This window comes from Nannobrachium achirus (assembly GCF_963921795.1).
Source record: "Nannobrachium achirus genome assembly, chromosome: 8".
NCBI lineage: Eukaryota > Metazoa > Chordata > Actinopteri > Myctophiformes > Myctophidae > Nannobrachium > Nannobrachium achirus.
In genome coordinates this window covers 5,467,703-5,485,770 of record NC_137817.1, presented here as the reverse complement: position 1 = coordinate 5,485,770, position 18,068 = coordinate 5,467,703, and the positions used below count along the sequence as shown (strand labels likewise).

Genomic DNA, 18,068 nt, shown 5'->3' with positions numbered 1-18,068 from the left:
GCCGCTGACAGAAATTATGTTTCTGTCAGTGGTTTTCAAAATGTTTCATGCCAAGGACCCCCAAAACGACATGTATTTGGCCAGGGACCCCCATCTCAAAATATGCTGTTCCATACTTTAAGTTCATACCACAAAGTATGAACTTAAAGTATAGTATCTTAGTTCATAATTGATTTACTGATCATAACATTCTCTGAAAATGCACACAACCCACCCATCTAAGGAAGCTCCGATTAGGTTTTTTTGGGGCCGATCACCGATCACTGATTTATTTTTCTCTCACCATCGGCCGATACCGATCTTGTGTGTAAGGGGTCATTTTTTTTTTAAATCTATAATTATTATATGTCAAAACCCACGTTAAAAACTATTCCTGTGTGTGTGAGGGAGAAGGGGAGCATGTCTAAGCCTGTCACACACATATTATACTAATCAGGTTTCTCCCTACCGGGTAAATTGACGATCACCGATTGAGTCGTTTGGATTATTGACCATGGTATTTTCACAAAGTTCTTGATTTAAAAGAAAAATAAATCATAGCCCCTCATTGGATACAATTATCTATGTACAAGTATTTGCATAGGCCAACAAAAAAAGTAACAAATACAAACTACAAAAAAAGAAAAAGACAATCTTCAGTTCCCTGTGTCTCTTTTCCAATGCTTTTTCACCATTTCCAAAACACAAATGAACAGTACAGAGCAGAACCAGTGTGTTTGTGATTGAATGAACAGTACAGAGCAGAACCAGTGTGTTTGTGATTGTGCTTGTGTCGCCACAAAGCAAACACAGCTGCTCTGCGAAGAGATAGCACGCAGCACGCGTGTGTGTGTGTGTGTGTGTGTGTGCGTGCGTGCGTGCGTGCGTGCGTGCGTGCGTGCGTGCGTGCGTGCGTGCGTGCGTGCGCGCACATTTTTTACTTTTTAGGGCCAAGTTGCTGCAATACCAGAATTTGAGAAATAGACAGTTCCCTTGTCCTCACAAGAGAAATTGTCAAATTGAAGGTAAAAAAATAAAAGGTTGGGATTAGGGTCGGAGTTATGCCGGATTTATAATTCGTTTCATGCTGGTGTCAAGCAGAAATTGTATCTACGAACCTCACAACATTGCGTGGCGGCGCATTGTGAAGTGTGACATCGCAACTAAGCTTTAGCAAAAGAAAAATTTAAAAAACGGTATTTGTAAAAATGACGTCCAAACATGTTGATGTCCTGTCCTTACACAGCAAGTATAGTGGTGTGCATCAGTGTTGATTTTGTCGACTAAAACGAAAAATGTTTGTCAACTGTTTTTTTCAAAACTAAACAAAAACTAAGCTGTGGTGACTAAATATTGACAATTTTGTCAACAAAATAAAAACTAGCCTAAAATGTTAGGGAGGGACTGGTGGAGAAGAGAGTCATTTTATGTTTGGTTGCTCTCAGGTGTTGCATGCTGAAAATAGTCTTGTAGATATGCTATTTTCAGCACACAACCAAGTGTAAAATCAGTCATTACGATGCCATCAAGGCCTGCCAAAATACATTTAAGTTGACTAAATAAACTGTAGATTTAGTCGACTAAAATTAGACTAAAACTAATACTTTTCAGTCGACTAAATTATGACTAAAACTAAATGACATTTTATTCAAAAGACTATAACTAAAACTAAATCAAAATTTGCTGTCAAAAACAACACTGGTGTGCATGCGTGCACGTGCGTGCGTGTGACGGTCTGTCTTTACTGGACAGTGTGCACACCAACGTGTGACGGTAGAAACTGGCCATGTAACCCATTTAGGCCTAGAATTATTGACTGCTTTAACTATTGAAAAATAGCAGATATACAAAGCTTGAGCTTGTAGATCTGCTATTTTTGAAAAATCATGATATTTCTTTGCAAGTCTTTGAATATATCTATTTAAAAGCGAACATTTATAACTCAAATATTTGCTTCTGGGGGGTCCCTGGGACAACATATTTTGAGATGGGGGTCCGTGGCTAAATACCTGTAATTTTGGGGGTCCTTGACATGAAAAAGTTTGAGAACCACTGATTTAGAGGAAGGATTTAGAAGTCGGGTCAAAGATCGGGTCAAAGATATTCAAAGACTTGCACTCATTTTCACGATTTTTCAAAAATAGCAGATCTACAAGCTCGCAGCGCGTGGTTAAAGTGGTTAAAATCTAACGCGACTTGGGCGCGTTCCAGGTATTTGAGAGTTAATGAAAACCCTGGAACAGTCGGGGCTCTTATCGCATTGGACAGTATTTGTTCTGCAATTTCCTGTCTCGATTCTAACAGCAGCAACAACGCTCATTCAATGTACACAAATTACAGAGCCGCACGCACGCACGCACGCGCGCGCGCACGCACACACACACACACACACACACACACACACACACACACACACACACACACACACACACACACACACACACACACACACACACACACACACACACACACACACACACACACACACACACACACACACACACTTTAATTACTATACTTGTGAGGACAACATTTTAGTACACGAGTAATTTCTGACCCTTTTATTTCTAAAAGCCGAAAATATTTAACTTAATCTTAATTTAATCTTTGAGAGGACCAGGAAAATGGTCCTCAATCATCATCTACTATATTCATGGGGACATTCGGCCCTCTCAAATATAGTAACTAGTAAGACGCCTCAGGGCGACATGCGAGGTCGCGCCATGTCTTGGCCGTCTGGATGGAGATCCATGAGTGTATATGGAGATATGCTGTGAGACCCCCAAACATGCTTACTCAGTTATTTGTTATGTGAAAATCCTATGACGTCTACCACATCTGACATCATACATACAATCCCTTTCATGCCCATACATGGAGATCCCTGTCTGAACCAGCCGCACAGATATGGGCTGTCTTCCTCCATATATGGGCATTCTCATATGAAGTCCTGTTAGATGTGGGCTTAATATTGATGACATCAGGGATCTCCATATACAGTATGGGCATAAAAGGGATTCTGTTAGAGTGCTTCCCATGACATCACAACATACAATACATTTTATGCCCGGCATACATAGATCCCTGTCTGAACCAGCCACACCACTGTGATGTCACCTATTTATGCCCATATATAGAGATCCCTGTTCTGAGTATCTGACTGTGATGTCACCTGTGATGTGTCAGGGGAACCACAGTATCAGGCGTTATCCCTGCTCTGAGCCTGTGATGTCACAACGAGTTGTGAGCTTGTAGATCTGCTATTTTGTATTTTGCCAGATATTCACATAATTTTCACCAAATCTTTGCCTACCGTATTTTTGCTGAATGGCTGCCTATTATGCCCAGAACAGGGACATTTGATTTGTCTTGTATTGTCATGGGGTCGGTCATGTAATGTAACTCAATTGCGCCACTCAGTGGTTCTGCCTCGCAAATGGTCATCTTCATTTTTAACCCTGCAAGGCCCAGCGTAGCTTTTTGGCAACGTTTTTTAAATCATTTTTTAAAAAATGTTATAATTCGTTTTCTTGTTCTTTTTTCACATTAACATCACCATTAAATCCTATTGTTTAGGATTACAATGCCATTGGCCACGATATTTGCATATAAACACCTCCCACTGAGACTGACATTCACACCTCCCAGAGAAGTTGAAATTCCAGCGTCTGGACGAACAACATCTCATTTTTTAACTGAAGCTATTCCTCACTAAAACATAAGTAAAATGCCTGTAATATATTTTTTCGTGATCATTAGAATGTCTAGAACACGTGCATATGTTAATAATGTGAAAAATATTCCCAAAATGCAAATTAGAGCATGATTTATGATTTATGATTTATGGCTATAAAACCTTACAAAAACATGATTAATTTTTTTAAATTACATTTTCCTGTGATTAGGACTCCTACAACACCATCTGATTTTTTTCAATTTTTTTTGGCCAGTAGAAATTAATTCGGGCCTTGCAGGGTTAAAGAGAGGTATGTCTGTCTGTGCATGTGTCAGTCTGTGAGCAGCCAATCTCCACCACCTTTCAAAACTGGGTTACAAAGTGCTACCACTGTTAATAATAATACCCTCCATTCACAGTCCAATGTATTGCAACCATCAGGTCGCAAGTTACAATGAAAAGCTCCACCGGCTGTTCGTCTGTCAACCTGTCTGTCTGTCACGACACGTCACACTTTTGGCCCTACTCTTTAGATATAAAGAAGACAGATGGCATTTATTACATTTTTTAACATGATACGCAAATTATGGTTAAAATGTGTCCTGATACAAGACTATGACTGATTGATTAAGACTTTATTGTCAGTTTACATAGGAAAAGGTAGTTTTATGACAATACAGTTCACTGGTACAAGGACACCTCAAAAGCTTTTGAGCTTGTAAAATGGTATTTACAATGGAAAGGTCAGGGGGAGGTAACCGTCTTGTGATGATTTTGTATGAATTGAGAAAAAATCACACCCAATGTTAAGTGAGCGGTGGTTGTGCCTGCATAACGTCTTCAATTGGTAATTGGTGATGTAATACAGGTAGGGTTGTTCGATTAATCGATTTTTAATCGTAACCCGGTTTTTTTCCTTTGGACGATTTAAAAAAATGGAAATCGTAAAATCGATTTTCACTTTAATTAGGGAAATTCTTACTCATTGGAGCCTTGCACGCGCAAAAAGTACACAGCCCCGTCCTCCTAAAGCAGGACGACAAGGTCCGACACCAAATTAATACTACTTTCTATCTGATGTGTAATTTCTTTGATGCGCGTTTAGCGCACGTCAGACTGAGCAGAGTTCAGTTCACCACCGCACTGCGCTCACTCGCGATGGTTCAAGCAGCAAACAGAACAAAACGCTGCTGAGCTGGTAAACTTACTTACTTGTTGTAGTTTGAAAGAAGCTTATTAATTCTGTGTTACCCACCTACTGACTGTAGTCTACTCCTAGTCCTACTGTCCCTGTCACTGTGTTAATTTTGCGTCGGGAAGCGAAGCGCTTCGCCTCCGTTTACAATCAGTCAACATCTCCGTGCATGAGTGGTGCAGGGCAGGGGCGTAGCCAGGAATTACATTTTGGTAGGCGAAATGCCTACCAAAATGCCTCACCAGCCTCCAAGAGCTGGCTTGTTTTGGCTGTTTTGTCACTCACTATTGATAATGAAACACTAAGGACGCTAAGTTGTATGTGATTGTTGCACAACTAAAGTTATTATTATTAATACCCTTATTGTTTTATTGCATTTTGCTATTTGGCTATATAAAAAAAATCAAAAAATGAAACAATAATGAAAACAAAAATCATTTCCTTGCATTTTTTAAATGAAAACAAAATAGTTGAAACAATGTATTATTCTTTTAACAAAAAATCGAAATCGAAATCGAAAATCGGGATTTCAGAGAAAATAATCGAGATTTTATTTTTTGGCCATATCGAACAACCCTAAATACAGGCTACACACACACACACATTGCTATGGCAAAACGCTGAGGAAAACTCATTGCTATGGCAAAACGCTGAGGGAAAAGTGGCTACAGATAGGTCTAGGATGTAATTGGTGATGTAATACAGGCTACACACACACACACACACATATTGCTATGGCAAAACACTGAGGAAAACACATTGCTATGGCAAAACGCTGAGGAAAAGTGGCTACAGATAATTGGTGATGTAATATGATGTAATATGGCTACGCACACACATATATTGCTATGGCAAAACGCTGAGGAAAACACATTGCTATGGCAAAACGCTGAGGAAAGGTGGCTACAGACACACGCACAGCCACTCTATGGAGCAGTTTACCACCGCTCAAAAAGCCCAATTTAAACAAGCATAACAGCTTTCTTGTGGTGCTCATCCTTTTAGTTGACCTTGTGTCAGTGAAATGTACTGTCCTGTCCTGTACCTTTTCCATTAGATTCAGACTCTCGTAGCATTTGTGACGTAATTATTACGACGTATGCGTCATAAATGCAGCAAGCTTCTAATAAAGTATTCTAAACAGCGCTGTTCACAGTCATGAATAGATTTTGACGGGACGATCGAGTCTTCTGAGTTATGTGTACCTTACTTGAGTATTTCCAATTTCCAGTACTTTCACTTCTACTCCACTACAGTACATCTCAGATCCAAATATTGTACTTTTACTCCACTACAATTATTTGAAGCTTTAGTTACTAGTTACTTTCCAGTTAAACATAATATTATGAAACATACATTAACCACTTTAGCCCTATTTCATACCTAGGCTATTTGAAAATAGCAATATACAAGCTCATAACGCATCGCGAGCTTGTAGATCTGCTATTTTTCAGACATTTTGTACTTTTACATTTGGTACTTGAAGTACATTTTGATGCCAACACTTTCATACTTTTACTAAAGTAAATTTTGAATTCTGGACTTTCACTTGTAACAGTATTTCTACATTGCAGTATTGATACTTGATGATTGATAAGATGTGAGTAGCCTACTATTTCCACCACTGTAGTCATAAATGCAGCACGCTTCTAATAAACACTGTTCACACTTCACAGTTAGCCGCAAATTGCAACACTAGATTTTTTATAATCGGATGAATCTAGGGTTGCAATACCTCCCATAGGAATCCAATGCATCAAAACAGTTTTTTGCTATCTGATTGTATTAAACGACTTCAAACTCACCAATATTGTGGCTCTATGGAAAGCTTGGAATTTACTCTTTCTATCTGCAAAAGTGTTTGTTTCAGAAAAATCCACAGTAGACATGTTAGGAGCTACTTTCTATCCAAGAAATTTGGTTCAGGTGGTAATTTTTTCTAAGTCCTGGAGTTTGGAAGCGCTCGTGGAAAATCCCTCAACGGTCCTGTGACCACCTGGTTCTAAATGTCACATAATGCATGCAGGAGGCAGCGGGACATGGCGTTATAGAAGACGAGCGCTTCCGAAGTTCAACACTTAGAAAATAAACCATGTCTGCTCGGATTTCTTGACAGAAAATAAATCATAACAATTATACGGTGGATTTTTCAGAAACAAACACTTTGCAGATAGCAAGAGTAAATTCCAAGCTTTCCATAGAGCCACAATATTGGTGAGTTTGAAGTCGTTTAATACAATCAGATAGCAAAAAACTGTTTTGATGCATTGGATCCCTATGGGAGGTATTGCAACCCTAGATTCAACCGATTATAAAAAAAATCTAGTGTTGCAATTTGCGGCTACTTCACAGTCATGAACATATTTTGACAGAACGATCGAGTCTGTTCATGTCCTATGGTTCATGTTGTATGTAGCCTATAATATGTATATTTAATTCTGTCTAGCTCTGGACCATAGCGTTAGAAGGAACTCGGACCAGAGCTAAATTCTGGCTATACGATATTTAATCCCTGCATTCCTACATCTTTTTAGATCAGTGGTTCTCAACATGTGGGTCGGGACCCCCAGGGGGGTCCCCAAATTATTTCGGGGGGTCCCCAGAGGATTAACGTAATGTGCAACATTGTTTTCTCACTCAACAGTAAACAGACCAACATAAAGTTTAAGTGTATAGAGGGTATCTGCACTTCTAAAGTGACAATTTGAGGATTTTTTTTTAATACCTCTAAAATGACAAATTAAACATTGGCCAAATTGTCAAACATTCGAGGCAGATATTGTGAAAATAGACGATCTACATGCTCACAATGCCTTGCGTTGTGAGCAATAGAACCGTGTTATACAAAATGTAACGCCTCAACTCTTAGTGCTCGTCAGGGTGGGGGGTCCCCAGTTAAAATATGATTATTTTGGGGGTCTCAGCCTGAAAAGGTTGAGAACCACTGTTTTAGATTATGTGTAATGTTTTGTAATAGAAAAGCCTCCTGTAGAGTCTTTTATTCTTTCATTTTTATTTATTCCTGACTATATCTACTGCATAATACTTTGTTCTATCCGTCTGTCATTCAATGTTATGAGATACTTCAATGGTTTCCTGTGTAAATAAGCTTTTAGTTGACCTTGTACCAGTGAACTGTCTGTACCGTCATGAAACTGTACCTTTTCCTATGCAAACTTCTAATAGTCTTCAATCAATCAATCAATCAATCAATCAATCAAATTGTCTGTAGCTTATAATATTATGTATGTTTAATTCTGTCTAGCTCTATCCATTTTTGATTGATTGATTGAAGACTTTATTAGAAGTTTGCATAGGAAAAGGTACAGTTTCATGACGGTACAGTTCACTGGTACAAGGTCTACTAAAAGGAGATCCTAGAAAAGAATAAGCTTATTTCCACAGGAAACCATTTAAGTATCTCATGGCGTTAGAAGGAACTCGGACCAGAGATAAATTCTGGCTATATAATACGATATTTAATCCCTGTATTCCTATTGCTCTTTAGCTGATATGTGTGTATTGTTTTGTAATAGAAAAGCCTGTGGAGAGTGTGGACACCATAGAGTTGGTGGACACCGGTGCTCCAACACCTCAGCAGGTCTTCTGCTCTGTCCAGTGCTACTGTGACTCCCCAGTGGAATAAATAAACAACAGCACATTCACGTTACCTTGTGCAGAGCATCCTGGCGTGCTCTCCGTTTAGATTCCTTTCTTTCGTCAATGCTGCTCGTACTTTCAAAACTGCCTCCGTACGTCGCCATGACACTGCCGTAAAGCTGTGTGTGTTCCCTGGGTGTCGTAAAGGACGTAGGTCACGTCATCACGGGGATTGTGGGTACTGTAGTCCAGAGCCTTTCAGTTGTATAGGGTGTGAGGACTGGGCGGGGCCTTGCAAAAATCGGCCACTTCCGCCCGCCATGTTCGTTGCTATCTTTCTTGTAAGACTCTTGGATAAAAGGAAGCGATGACCGGAGAACAGCATTGACAGTTCGCTGGTTGTTGTAGATAAGATGGATTGGTCAATGCAAGTGTACTCTATTACAAGTCGAAGTCCAGTAGGCCTATTCAAAATTGACATGAGTAAAAGTATAAAAGTATTGGTAATGGTATCAAAATGTACTTAAAGTACCAACAGTAAAAGTAGGCCTACTCATTGTGCAGAATGTCCCTTTCAAGTTATCAAAACATCTTTTGAAAATAGCATGGATCTAACATTGTAAGCTTGTAGATCGGCTATTTTCAAATGGTCAAAATATATGTATATGCTGAAGTGGTTGATGATGTTTTGTAATAATAATCAAAAGTATAGTAGGCCTAGCATTACTAACTAAAGTTTTGAAATAAATGCAGTGGAGTAAAAGCAGGCCTACAATATTTGGATCAGAGATGTAGTGGAGAAGAAGTAAAAATATTGGCAAAGTACAAAAGTGTAGGCCTACTTAAGTACAGTACTTAAAGTGGGCGTGACATGGCCAAAACAGCTAATTATGGCTATCAAATTAGCCAATTTTTTTAATGATGTCATGTACCCCCATGTTAAATTACCCAATCAAATTAATTTATTGTAGTTACTGTACTGAAAGTAGTACTTTCTGTACAGTAACGGCAATACATTAATTTGATTGGGCTAATATGGGGGGAGGGGCGGAGACTCGCGGAGTCGAGTATCCATATCATTATCTTTTGAAACTGCCCCAAAAAAAGCTGTCCGAGGCATGTTTCCGACTTTCTAAACCAACTTTAAAACTATCAGTTCTAGGGGTAAAAATTATACACCATTCGCTATAAAATGGTAAAAAAGTACATGTCTTCTTCAAAAAAAGGTGTCAGAGATTCGTTACGAGGGTCAACACGCTTCTCCCCGTCTAAGGGACGGTTTTGACGGCCATACCCTGCTGTGTCTTCCGCTAAACCTGACTGGAGGACCTGACCGGGACGCGTGATTATGGATCCCACTGGGAAAGATGGAGAACGAGCGTCCAGCGATCTCCTTCTCCTCGGCAGCTTTGAGCCCTTTTAGCAGACATATGTCCTGCTGTCTCGGAGGACTGAGGTCCGTGGCTCATACACTCTGTGTGTGTAGCCTGTGTGTGTGTGTACACACACAATAGCTCTCCAAAATAGCCTTACGGTGCGGCGCTGCTACACGCTAACAACAACATCACGTTGGTGCGCGGCACGGCAGGACGGACGAAGTATACATTGCGAGGCACCGCACAACGGACGAAGTATACATTCACTACTAACTGATACGGCCCCGCCTCCTTTTCAGACCGTTTGAAGAAACACCACGTGACTTACTGTATCATAATGTTAAATTTCGGCCGGTGTCACGCCCCCTTTAAGTAAATATACTTAATTACTTTATACCACATAGCGTGCCTACAGCCAGTTATTGGGCCACTGCCAAGACCACTTGCAATTTGACTCGGCCATTACTCGGTCAATTTTCATCAAAAAAATAAAATTTAAACGTGTCCATATTCACTGGAATGTCTGCTTTCATTTGCTGGTGCTCATTATTGTCTCCCAATAAAAAGATATCACGCTAAAATCTGTCTATGCATGAGCGCAGAAAGAGCACAAGCAGATCAGAACAGCCATCACATTCATCCATTGCTTTGGAAATAAAGATCGGTTTATAATAATATAACATTCCCTATAAACAGTAAAATGTGTGTGATCGTTATGTTGATCAAATATGGTTTTATTGAAATGCAATCAAAGCCTAGAGCAATTGAAGTAAAAGTATTGTTGCTTGCTCAACAAGTAGAACTAGTACAGACTGATCTTGATGCATCCAAGACCTAGCAATGGCAATGGCCGCCAAAGTGGGCGGAGTTAAGCCCCGAATCTTGCGGTGATGTCATAACAGGGGCTGTTAAGTATGACATCATTTTGTAGGCAGAGGAGCATTTCTGCCCCCAGTTTCCGTGAATCTTTTTACTATTTTTACTATTTACACATTTTTCTTCTCTTTGTTGTTGAAAGGAAAGTGTTAGAATTATACTTTGGTCGTTATTTTTGTCTCGGATCTGTTGAAAATAGCGAGGGACAGAAAATGCTCTGGGGGCAGATTTTCCTCTGCCTACAAAATGATGTCACGGCTTAAAAGCCCCATACGTTACATCTGTTTCTTTGGTTCAATTTGTCTTGATATTTTTTACCACCAGTTTGTTCTTGAATCCCTATGTTTTATGTATGTACAGCACAAGTGACAGTGGTGTAAAGTAGTCTAAGTACGTTTAATCAAGTAAGCCTAGTGTACTTTTCTTTTTTATCAGGGGCGGCTCCAGGGGGGGGCTAGAGGAGGCTTTTGCCCCCCCCTGGTGAAGGCTTGAGCCCGTATCAGAGTGTACGGTGGAGAGCTATCCACCGGTGGAAAGCTTTCCACCTCAAGTCAGAAAATAAGTGCAGGCCATCATAGTACGCCACGGTGGAGTCCTATTCACTGTGACTGACTAGTCTAGATTGACCAATCAGTGAACGAGGTGTAGAGCCTGTCTGTCTGATAGTAAAAACAGAGAGAGGTGTTGGGACTCGCGGTGGAAAGCTCTCCATCGCGAGGAATGATGTAACGTTGTAGTTTCATGACTCAAAAAGACTCGAAAAGACTACACCGCGGTGTAAAGCCTTCCACCGCCGAGCCGACTATGATGCCGGCTTTAGCCCCCCACCCCACAAACCCAATTGTGATGAAAAATATTTAAGGAATAAATAAATAAGAAAACTGATGTAAACCATAGTATAAAATCATACTTTGTTATGCTGGAAAGCATCTTCAGCCTCACAAAACCCCTATCCAATCACTTACAGTCCTCAGGTTTGGAGCTGGAAACTGCCAATGAATGATCTGGTCTGTTCAGTTATCCATACCCTAGTCTCGCGTAGCCAGACAACTATTCCACAATCTCTGAATGCTATATAGAGTCTGGAACAGCAGCTCCCTAACGGCGAGTAATGGAAATGGGCATTACCGTTCAAGAAAATATATTTTAAAATGTCATTTCTGCCAAGCAGCAAGCTAAACATGTTTATATGATTTTTATTTATATAATGATAAATGTGTGCGATGTGAGACAGAAACGGAAGTGACGAGGAGGCTTCACTTCCGCTTTATCTCGCACTCATCGTTTCTATTACAGTTTGCCAGACTGGGAGCATTTGCCCAAATCGCAGAGGGAACAGTCTGGCCTCGCGAGACTATCCATACCCTAAGAGAGACAATCTCATTTGTCATATAGCACTATTCATTATTGTTTAATTGGCGAAATTCATTAGCCCCTGCAATAAAAATAAAAAAGCCAGCTCCCCCATAATTCTCTGCAGGAGCCACCGCTGTTTTTTATGTATCTTAATGGAGTATTTCCAAATTCCTGTACTTTTACTTCTAGTCCACATCTCAGACTTGGAGGCAAATATTATACTTTTATTCCATTACAATCTTTTTTTTTTTTTTACCACTATTACAATACACACATTAAGCTTCAGCCCTATTTCGTCCATTTGAAAATAGACGATTTACAATGTGTCGCGATGTGACACATTGTGAGCTTGTAGATCTGCTATTTTCAAAATATTTTCATACATTTCACACTGACTGATTGAATACTTTATTAGCAGTTTGCAGGGGAAAAAAGCACATGTACAGTTCAATAAAAGTTCTGCTAAGAGAATTTTAAACCCAAGAAAGCCTATGGCTTGTTTCCATTGGGGACCTTTGCACTCAATTCAATGAAATTTAGTGCAGGGGGAGGGGGTGGGGGTGTGGCTTCAACCTTTTACAGGGGCCAGTTTCCAATTGAAGCCACCTGTAAGTGTGGTTTTGAAGGAGAGTAGAATACATTTGAAAAGTTGTGAAATTAGACAACATTCTGCATAATGAGTAGACTACTTCCTTTTGCTTCTGTTTCACGCCAGAGGGTGTTCTCCCATAGTGAGACATTGAAGCAAAATATTTGAAATAAAACATTAAGGTAAACAGTTCAACAATAATAATATCAAGATATCTTGCAAATGCAAATCATCCCTCATAATAAGGATCAATCTAGTCTGTGTGATTGACAGGAGGGATGATCAGAGGAGCAGAGCTTTTTACCATCATCATCATCAAGACCCGGACAAAATGAATAGTTTCTGCAGTGAAGGTGCAGCCATTGAAACAGTAGGAACTCTGGCCTCCACAAGAGTCCACATCATAAAAGGAGACCAGGCCACACCCTCCTCACAATCAGCACTACTGCATTCTGGAGCTCTTCCCTCACAGGGAGGACAGGACGGGAAGACCAGCAGCAGCACTGCACTGTACTCATTTCCATTATTGTTGGCCTTAGGTGGAATATTTCTCTTCCTGATGATGGACTCTCTGACCACTCCTTAAAGCTATACTGTGTAAGTTGCTCAACTTGTGGTCAGTAGCTCTATAGCAAACCTCGGTCGCGTCCGCGTCTTTCGGCCATTTTTCGGTTCTCACACCCCCGCGTCTGCCTCCACCTCGCCGAGATCTATCTTTTGAGGGGTCCCTGGTTCCTGTGCGTTCAGCCATTCCGGAGATACACTCCTTCACCCATGCTTTCACCGTGCACCCGAGTATAGAGACACGGGAGATTACAAATATGGCCGCCCTAGCGACCCCACTCCAAGATGCACTGTGATTGGCCGGCAGTGTATAACCCTCTCTGTGATTGGCCGGTAGTATGATGACGTCATTTTGCCGCGAAATTCTCCCCCCCTCACGGCTCATAGAAAACATATAAAGAGAAGGCTTTTGAAGCTGAAAATAACGGAGTGGGGGTTCTAAAACCCCTACCCTAAACCTTAGGCCCATGGGGAGTGTCGCCACTCCGACAATAAGAAGTCCATTTCGGAGTGGCGACATGTCGGAATGGAGAGAGCCTCCCCTAAAACTTTAGCGATTTAACAGTTAGGACCATTTTAAGATTTGTTTTATAAAAAAAGTTACATGGTATAACTTTAACGCCACGTTCTCTTCCCTTTAACCTCATAGGAAAACTTTCCATAGAAGGACCCCCGGCTAATAAACCTTCTATGCCTCACTGGTTCTCAACCTGTGGGTCGGCCGGTCGGGTCCCCCAGGGGGGTCATATTTTAATACCTCTAAAATGACCAATTAAACATTGGCCAAATTGTCAAAAAGTAGAGGCAGAAATTGTGAAAATAGTAGATCTACATGCTCACAACGCCTCGCGTTTGCGAGGCGTTGTGAGCATATAATATCTGCTATCTTCACAATAGAACCATAATATACAAAATGTAATGGCTCAACTCTTAGTGCTCGTCAGGGTGGGGGGGTCCCCAGTTAAAATATGATTATTTTGGGGGTCGCGGCCTGAAAAGGTTGAGAACCACTGCCTTAATACATTAAAATTTCCACATTTATTTTAGAAATAGTTAATATTTCACTCAATAGGGACAACTCCTGTCGCAAGTTGATGTCATTTCGTCCAACCCTATGGAATGTATGGAATGCATTTACTAATAAAGAAAAAAGATTTAAAATATTGCTTGGATGCTCATATTGACCTCATGAAGTATTAAGTTGTTTTTTTTATTAGCAAATGTGTTCCATACATTCCATAGGGCTGTACCACACTTGGACAAATGACATTATCAACTTTGTTTTCCTAAAAGATATATATATAGGCTTAAGACCTTGCTTGATATTAAAATGTATTTCTAAATGCAAGGCAACATTTACACTTGTGATTTATGTTACATTTTGCCCACATGTATAGCATGGAATTTTGATATATATGTGTGAACTTAATTAACTGATCTAAATGTGCCTATTAAGTGCAATTTGTTCAAGTGTACAGTAATTCACACTGAGTATGACTGGTCAAATGCTTGGCCACAGGTGCATGCAACAGGATTCCTATACCAACAAAGATTACAATACTCTGTTCCACAATACCTACACAAGATGAGAGGCTTTCTGGGGCACGTCCTTCCGCATGGGCAGACCCTTAGTGGGCGGATCTTATGATACTTTTGGCAGTGTTCTACCCCTCTACAGGCACCAGAGTGGAAGGCCCAGCAGGTGACACAGGCAAACATGGGGTCTGGGTGGGAAAGGTCACAACAATCATGGAAGGGGATTGGAACAGGGACATCCATTGCATGTTGCTGGATCCCCCTCAGCTCAGCACTACACAGCTTCTTCTCCATCTCTTTACTGAGTGTCTTCACCAGCTGAGCCACAGCTGTTCTCACAGTCTCCCCATATGAAGACTGATGGACACTGACCTTTGTCCAGTCCTTGGTGGGTGGAGGGGTGTTGATGGATGTGATGTTCTGGAGGAGGTGGAGGTGGTATTCAGTTTGTGAGAGCTGCTTCAGCTCAGAGCTTCTCTTCTTTAACTCAGAGATTTCCTGTTGCAACTCTTTAATGAGGCCTTCAGCCTGTTTCTCTGTTGTTTTCTGCTTCTCTTCGATCACACCAACAAGCTCGCCCTGGCTTTTTTGAATACTGCTGATCAGAGCGGTGAAGACCTCCACGCTGTCTGCTATCTTTCTGTCTGCATCTTTCTTGCTGAGCTTTACTGAGTGTTTGACCTCCTGAATCTTCAGTTGCCTTATCTGGATCATCTGTTGAACTTCAACCTCAGTCTTTCCCAGCTCAGCCTTCTTACCTTCAAATTCCTCTTTCAGAGATATAATTTGATGTAACTTGTGGTCTGACACTGCGCAGAACTGACAAACACACATCTGGTCAGTCTTACAGAACAGCTCCATAGGTCTGTCATGTTTCTTACACATAATGTCTTCCAGGTTCTTTACAGGATTGATTAGTTTGTGTCGTTTTAATGCTGTGACTCTCTGGTGAGGCTCCAGGTGAGTCGCACAGTAGGAGGCCAGACACACCAGACAGGACTTCTGGGCCTTGAGCTTGGTCTCAGTACAGACGTCACAGGACACGTCATCTGGTTCAGCTGGTTCTTGGTTTGGGCTGGAATTTATTTTCAGCTGTAGTGACGTCCTGAACTGATCAGCCATCTCAGAAATAAAAGTATTGACAAAGACTTCTGGTCTTCTAGAGAAGATTTTGTTGCACAATGGACACTGACACACATCATTCGTGTCCCAGTAACGTGTGATACAGGTTTTACAGTAGTTGTGTCCACATGGAGTGGTGATTGGATCAGTGAACACATCCAGACAGATAGAACACAGGAACTGCTCTTCAGACAGGAGACTGCTGGCAGACGCCATTTCTACACACAGAGAACAAAGGTTATAGTACAGTATCAGATTACGCAGGTAGTTTCTGAATGATACTTCTCATAGCTTAATAATTAGGCATCGTATCCGGACTATATTGGAATAGCGCTCAATAATGTTGACAGGTAGACTACTGGACTGTACTGTGCTGTGTAAACGTGTCATTTGTACCAATTGAAAGACTAAACTGGGGGATTTCAAATAAAACTAAAGCTGGCAATACACTACAAGATAATCGGGCCCGACTGAATCGGGTAGAATTAAACACTACAGGATAATTTCTTCAGATTATTTTACCAGATAATCTAAACAGGCTCAGACTAGCCGTTTTGAACAGGTCTCCGGCAGGTCGGGTAGTTTTTTGGCCTCAAAAGACTGTATATGCAACAGACAAAATACTGATTCAAATCCAATGTCCCAGAGAGAGAGAGAGAAAGAGAGGACGGTTCTGTCTGGTCCATTTGAAGAACTGTAATCCAGCATTTTGAGGTGGAAACATGGAGAATGCACAGGTTTATCATACATTTGAGAGTGAGAACCATAAGTTTAATGTAACTTGGAGTTGGAGGAGGAGAGCAGAGCTGGAAAGGTATTAGCGAGTCCAGATCAGCTGTGGCTCTTGCACTAATTGGTTTGGCCTAGTTTTACGCCTTTGTTGATTGATTGATTGATTTCGCGCGCGCGCGCGCGCGTGTGTGTGTGTGTGTGTGTGTGTGTGTGTGTGTGTGTGTGTAGAGAGAGAAAAAGAGATAGCTCTGTCACTCAGATATGTATGCTCAGAGACTTGCGTCTATCAGCAGCTGCTGTACCTATTTTCAATCAGTCCCCTGCTGCTATTCCAGTCTTCCAGACCAGTACTGATCCAGGAAAATATCAAACATGTTTGAAAAGAGTCGGGCTACCCCCGATCGTCCTCCGAGCCACTCGGCTGGGCTCCGAGTGGATCTGTGAGACCTCACGCTAGACGACGTTCATGCCCGATAGTCGGGCCAGTTTCAGTCGGAGGCAGCCCGATTGTCGGGAGGGTAATTAAATAATTTTCAAACATGTTTGATATTTTCCTGGATCAGTAGGTCTACTGGTCTGAGACTGGAAGGGCAGCAGGGGACTGAGAGAAAATAGGTACAGCAGCCGCTGATAGACGCAAGTCTCTGAGCATACATCTGACTGAGTGACAGATCCATCTCTTTTTTTTTCTCTCCACCTCTCCCTCTCACTCGCTCGCTCGCACGCACGCACGCACGCACGCACGCGCGCACGCACGCGCGCGCGCGCAGACACACTTTTCAAAGCGTCCGTCCGTCCATCAGGTCATGAATGATTGGGATTTAAATTAAAACTCAACGGCAGCGCATATCAAACTAGAAGCAGTGCTCTTCCGAGCACAGGTCTCCACCAGGCCGTGCGTCCTGGTGGTGCTACTGTATAATAGGCCAATGTAAAAAGGGTGGCATATGTTCTTCACCTTAGATCTTTCATGGCAATCGGACGCTGCATGCATGATTTCAAGCATTGTGTTCCAAAAATGTGTTTTGCTAAAGTCTACCTGCTGGTGGCGCTATAACAGGACAATGTTAAAAAGGTAGCATTTGTTCCTTGACCTAGTGGGAATATGTGTGGCAAATGTCACGGTAATCGCAAGCTGCGTTGATGATTTGAGGCATTTTGTTCAAAAACGGAGCAATCCTGCAAACTTTGGAAGCTAATATTAGCCAATCAGGATGGAATGTGAAATATCAGACGGATCGGACTTGATCACATGACTATAGAGATACTGTGTACCGATTTGCATGATTTTTGGATAAAATATCAAGGAGTAATATCCAAAATTGTGTTTTACATAAGTCGGCCCAAAGGTGGCGCTATAAAAGGCTGATGTGAAAAATGCAGGGCAAAAGTTTATTCTTAGCCTCTAGGGAGTGCGCTTACAAAGTTTGAAACTGATCGGTGGAGTTATAGGTAAAACCACAAATC

General features: G+C 41.3%; 2 protein-coding genes across 2 annotated transcripts in view; both read right to left on the bottom strand.

The window, feature by feature from the left end:
* cwf19l2 (CWF19 like cell cycle control factor 2) overlaps positions 1-8,614 on the bottom strand; it is a gene marked incomplete at its 5' end in the record, with an annotated part of 97,526 nt that extends 88,912 nt beyond the window's left edge. The window contains one exon of the mRNA XM_080731159.1: positions 8,522-8,614. Within this exon, the coding sequence (XP_080587285.1) occupies positions 8,522-8,614 (93 nt within the window). The remainder of the gene's footprint in view (positions 1-8,521) is intronic.
* Positions 8,615-12,900: 4,286 nt separating this feature from the next.
* LOC308289469 (E3 ubiquitin-protein ligase TRIM47-like) lies at positions 12,901-16,085 on the bottom strand (the record flags this gene model as incomplete). Its single annotated transcript, XM_080731157.1, has 2 exons — positions 12,901-13,031; positions 14,888-16,085. 2 exons carry the CDS (start codon positions 16,083-16,085, stop codon positions 12,901-12,903), a joined length of 1,329 nt encoding a protein of 442 aa, XP_080587283.1.
* Positions 16,086-18,068: the final 1,983 nt, after the last annotated feature.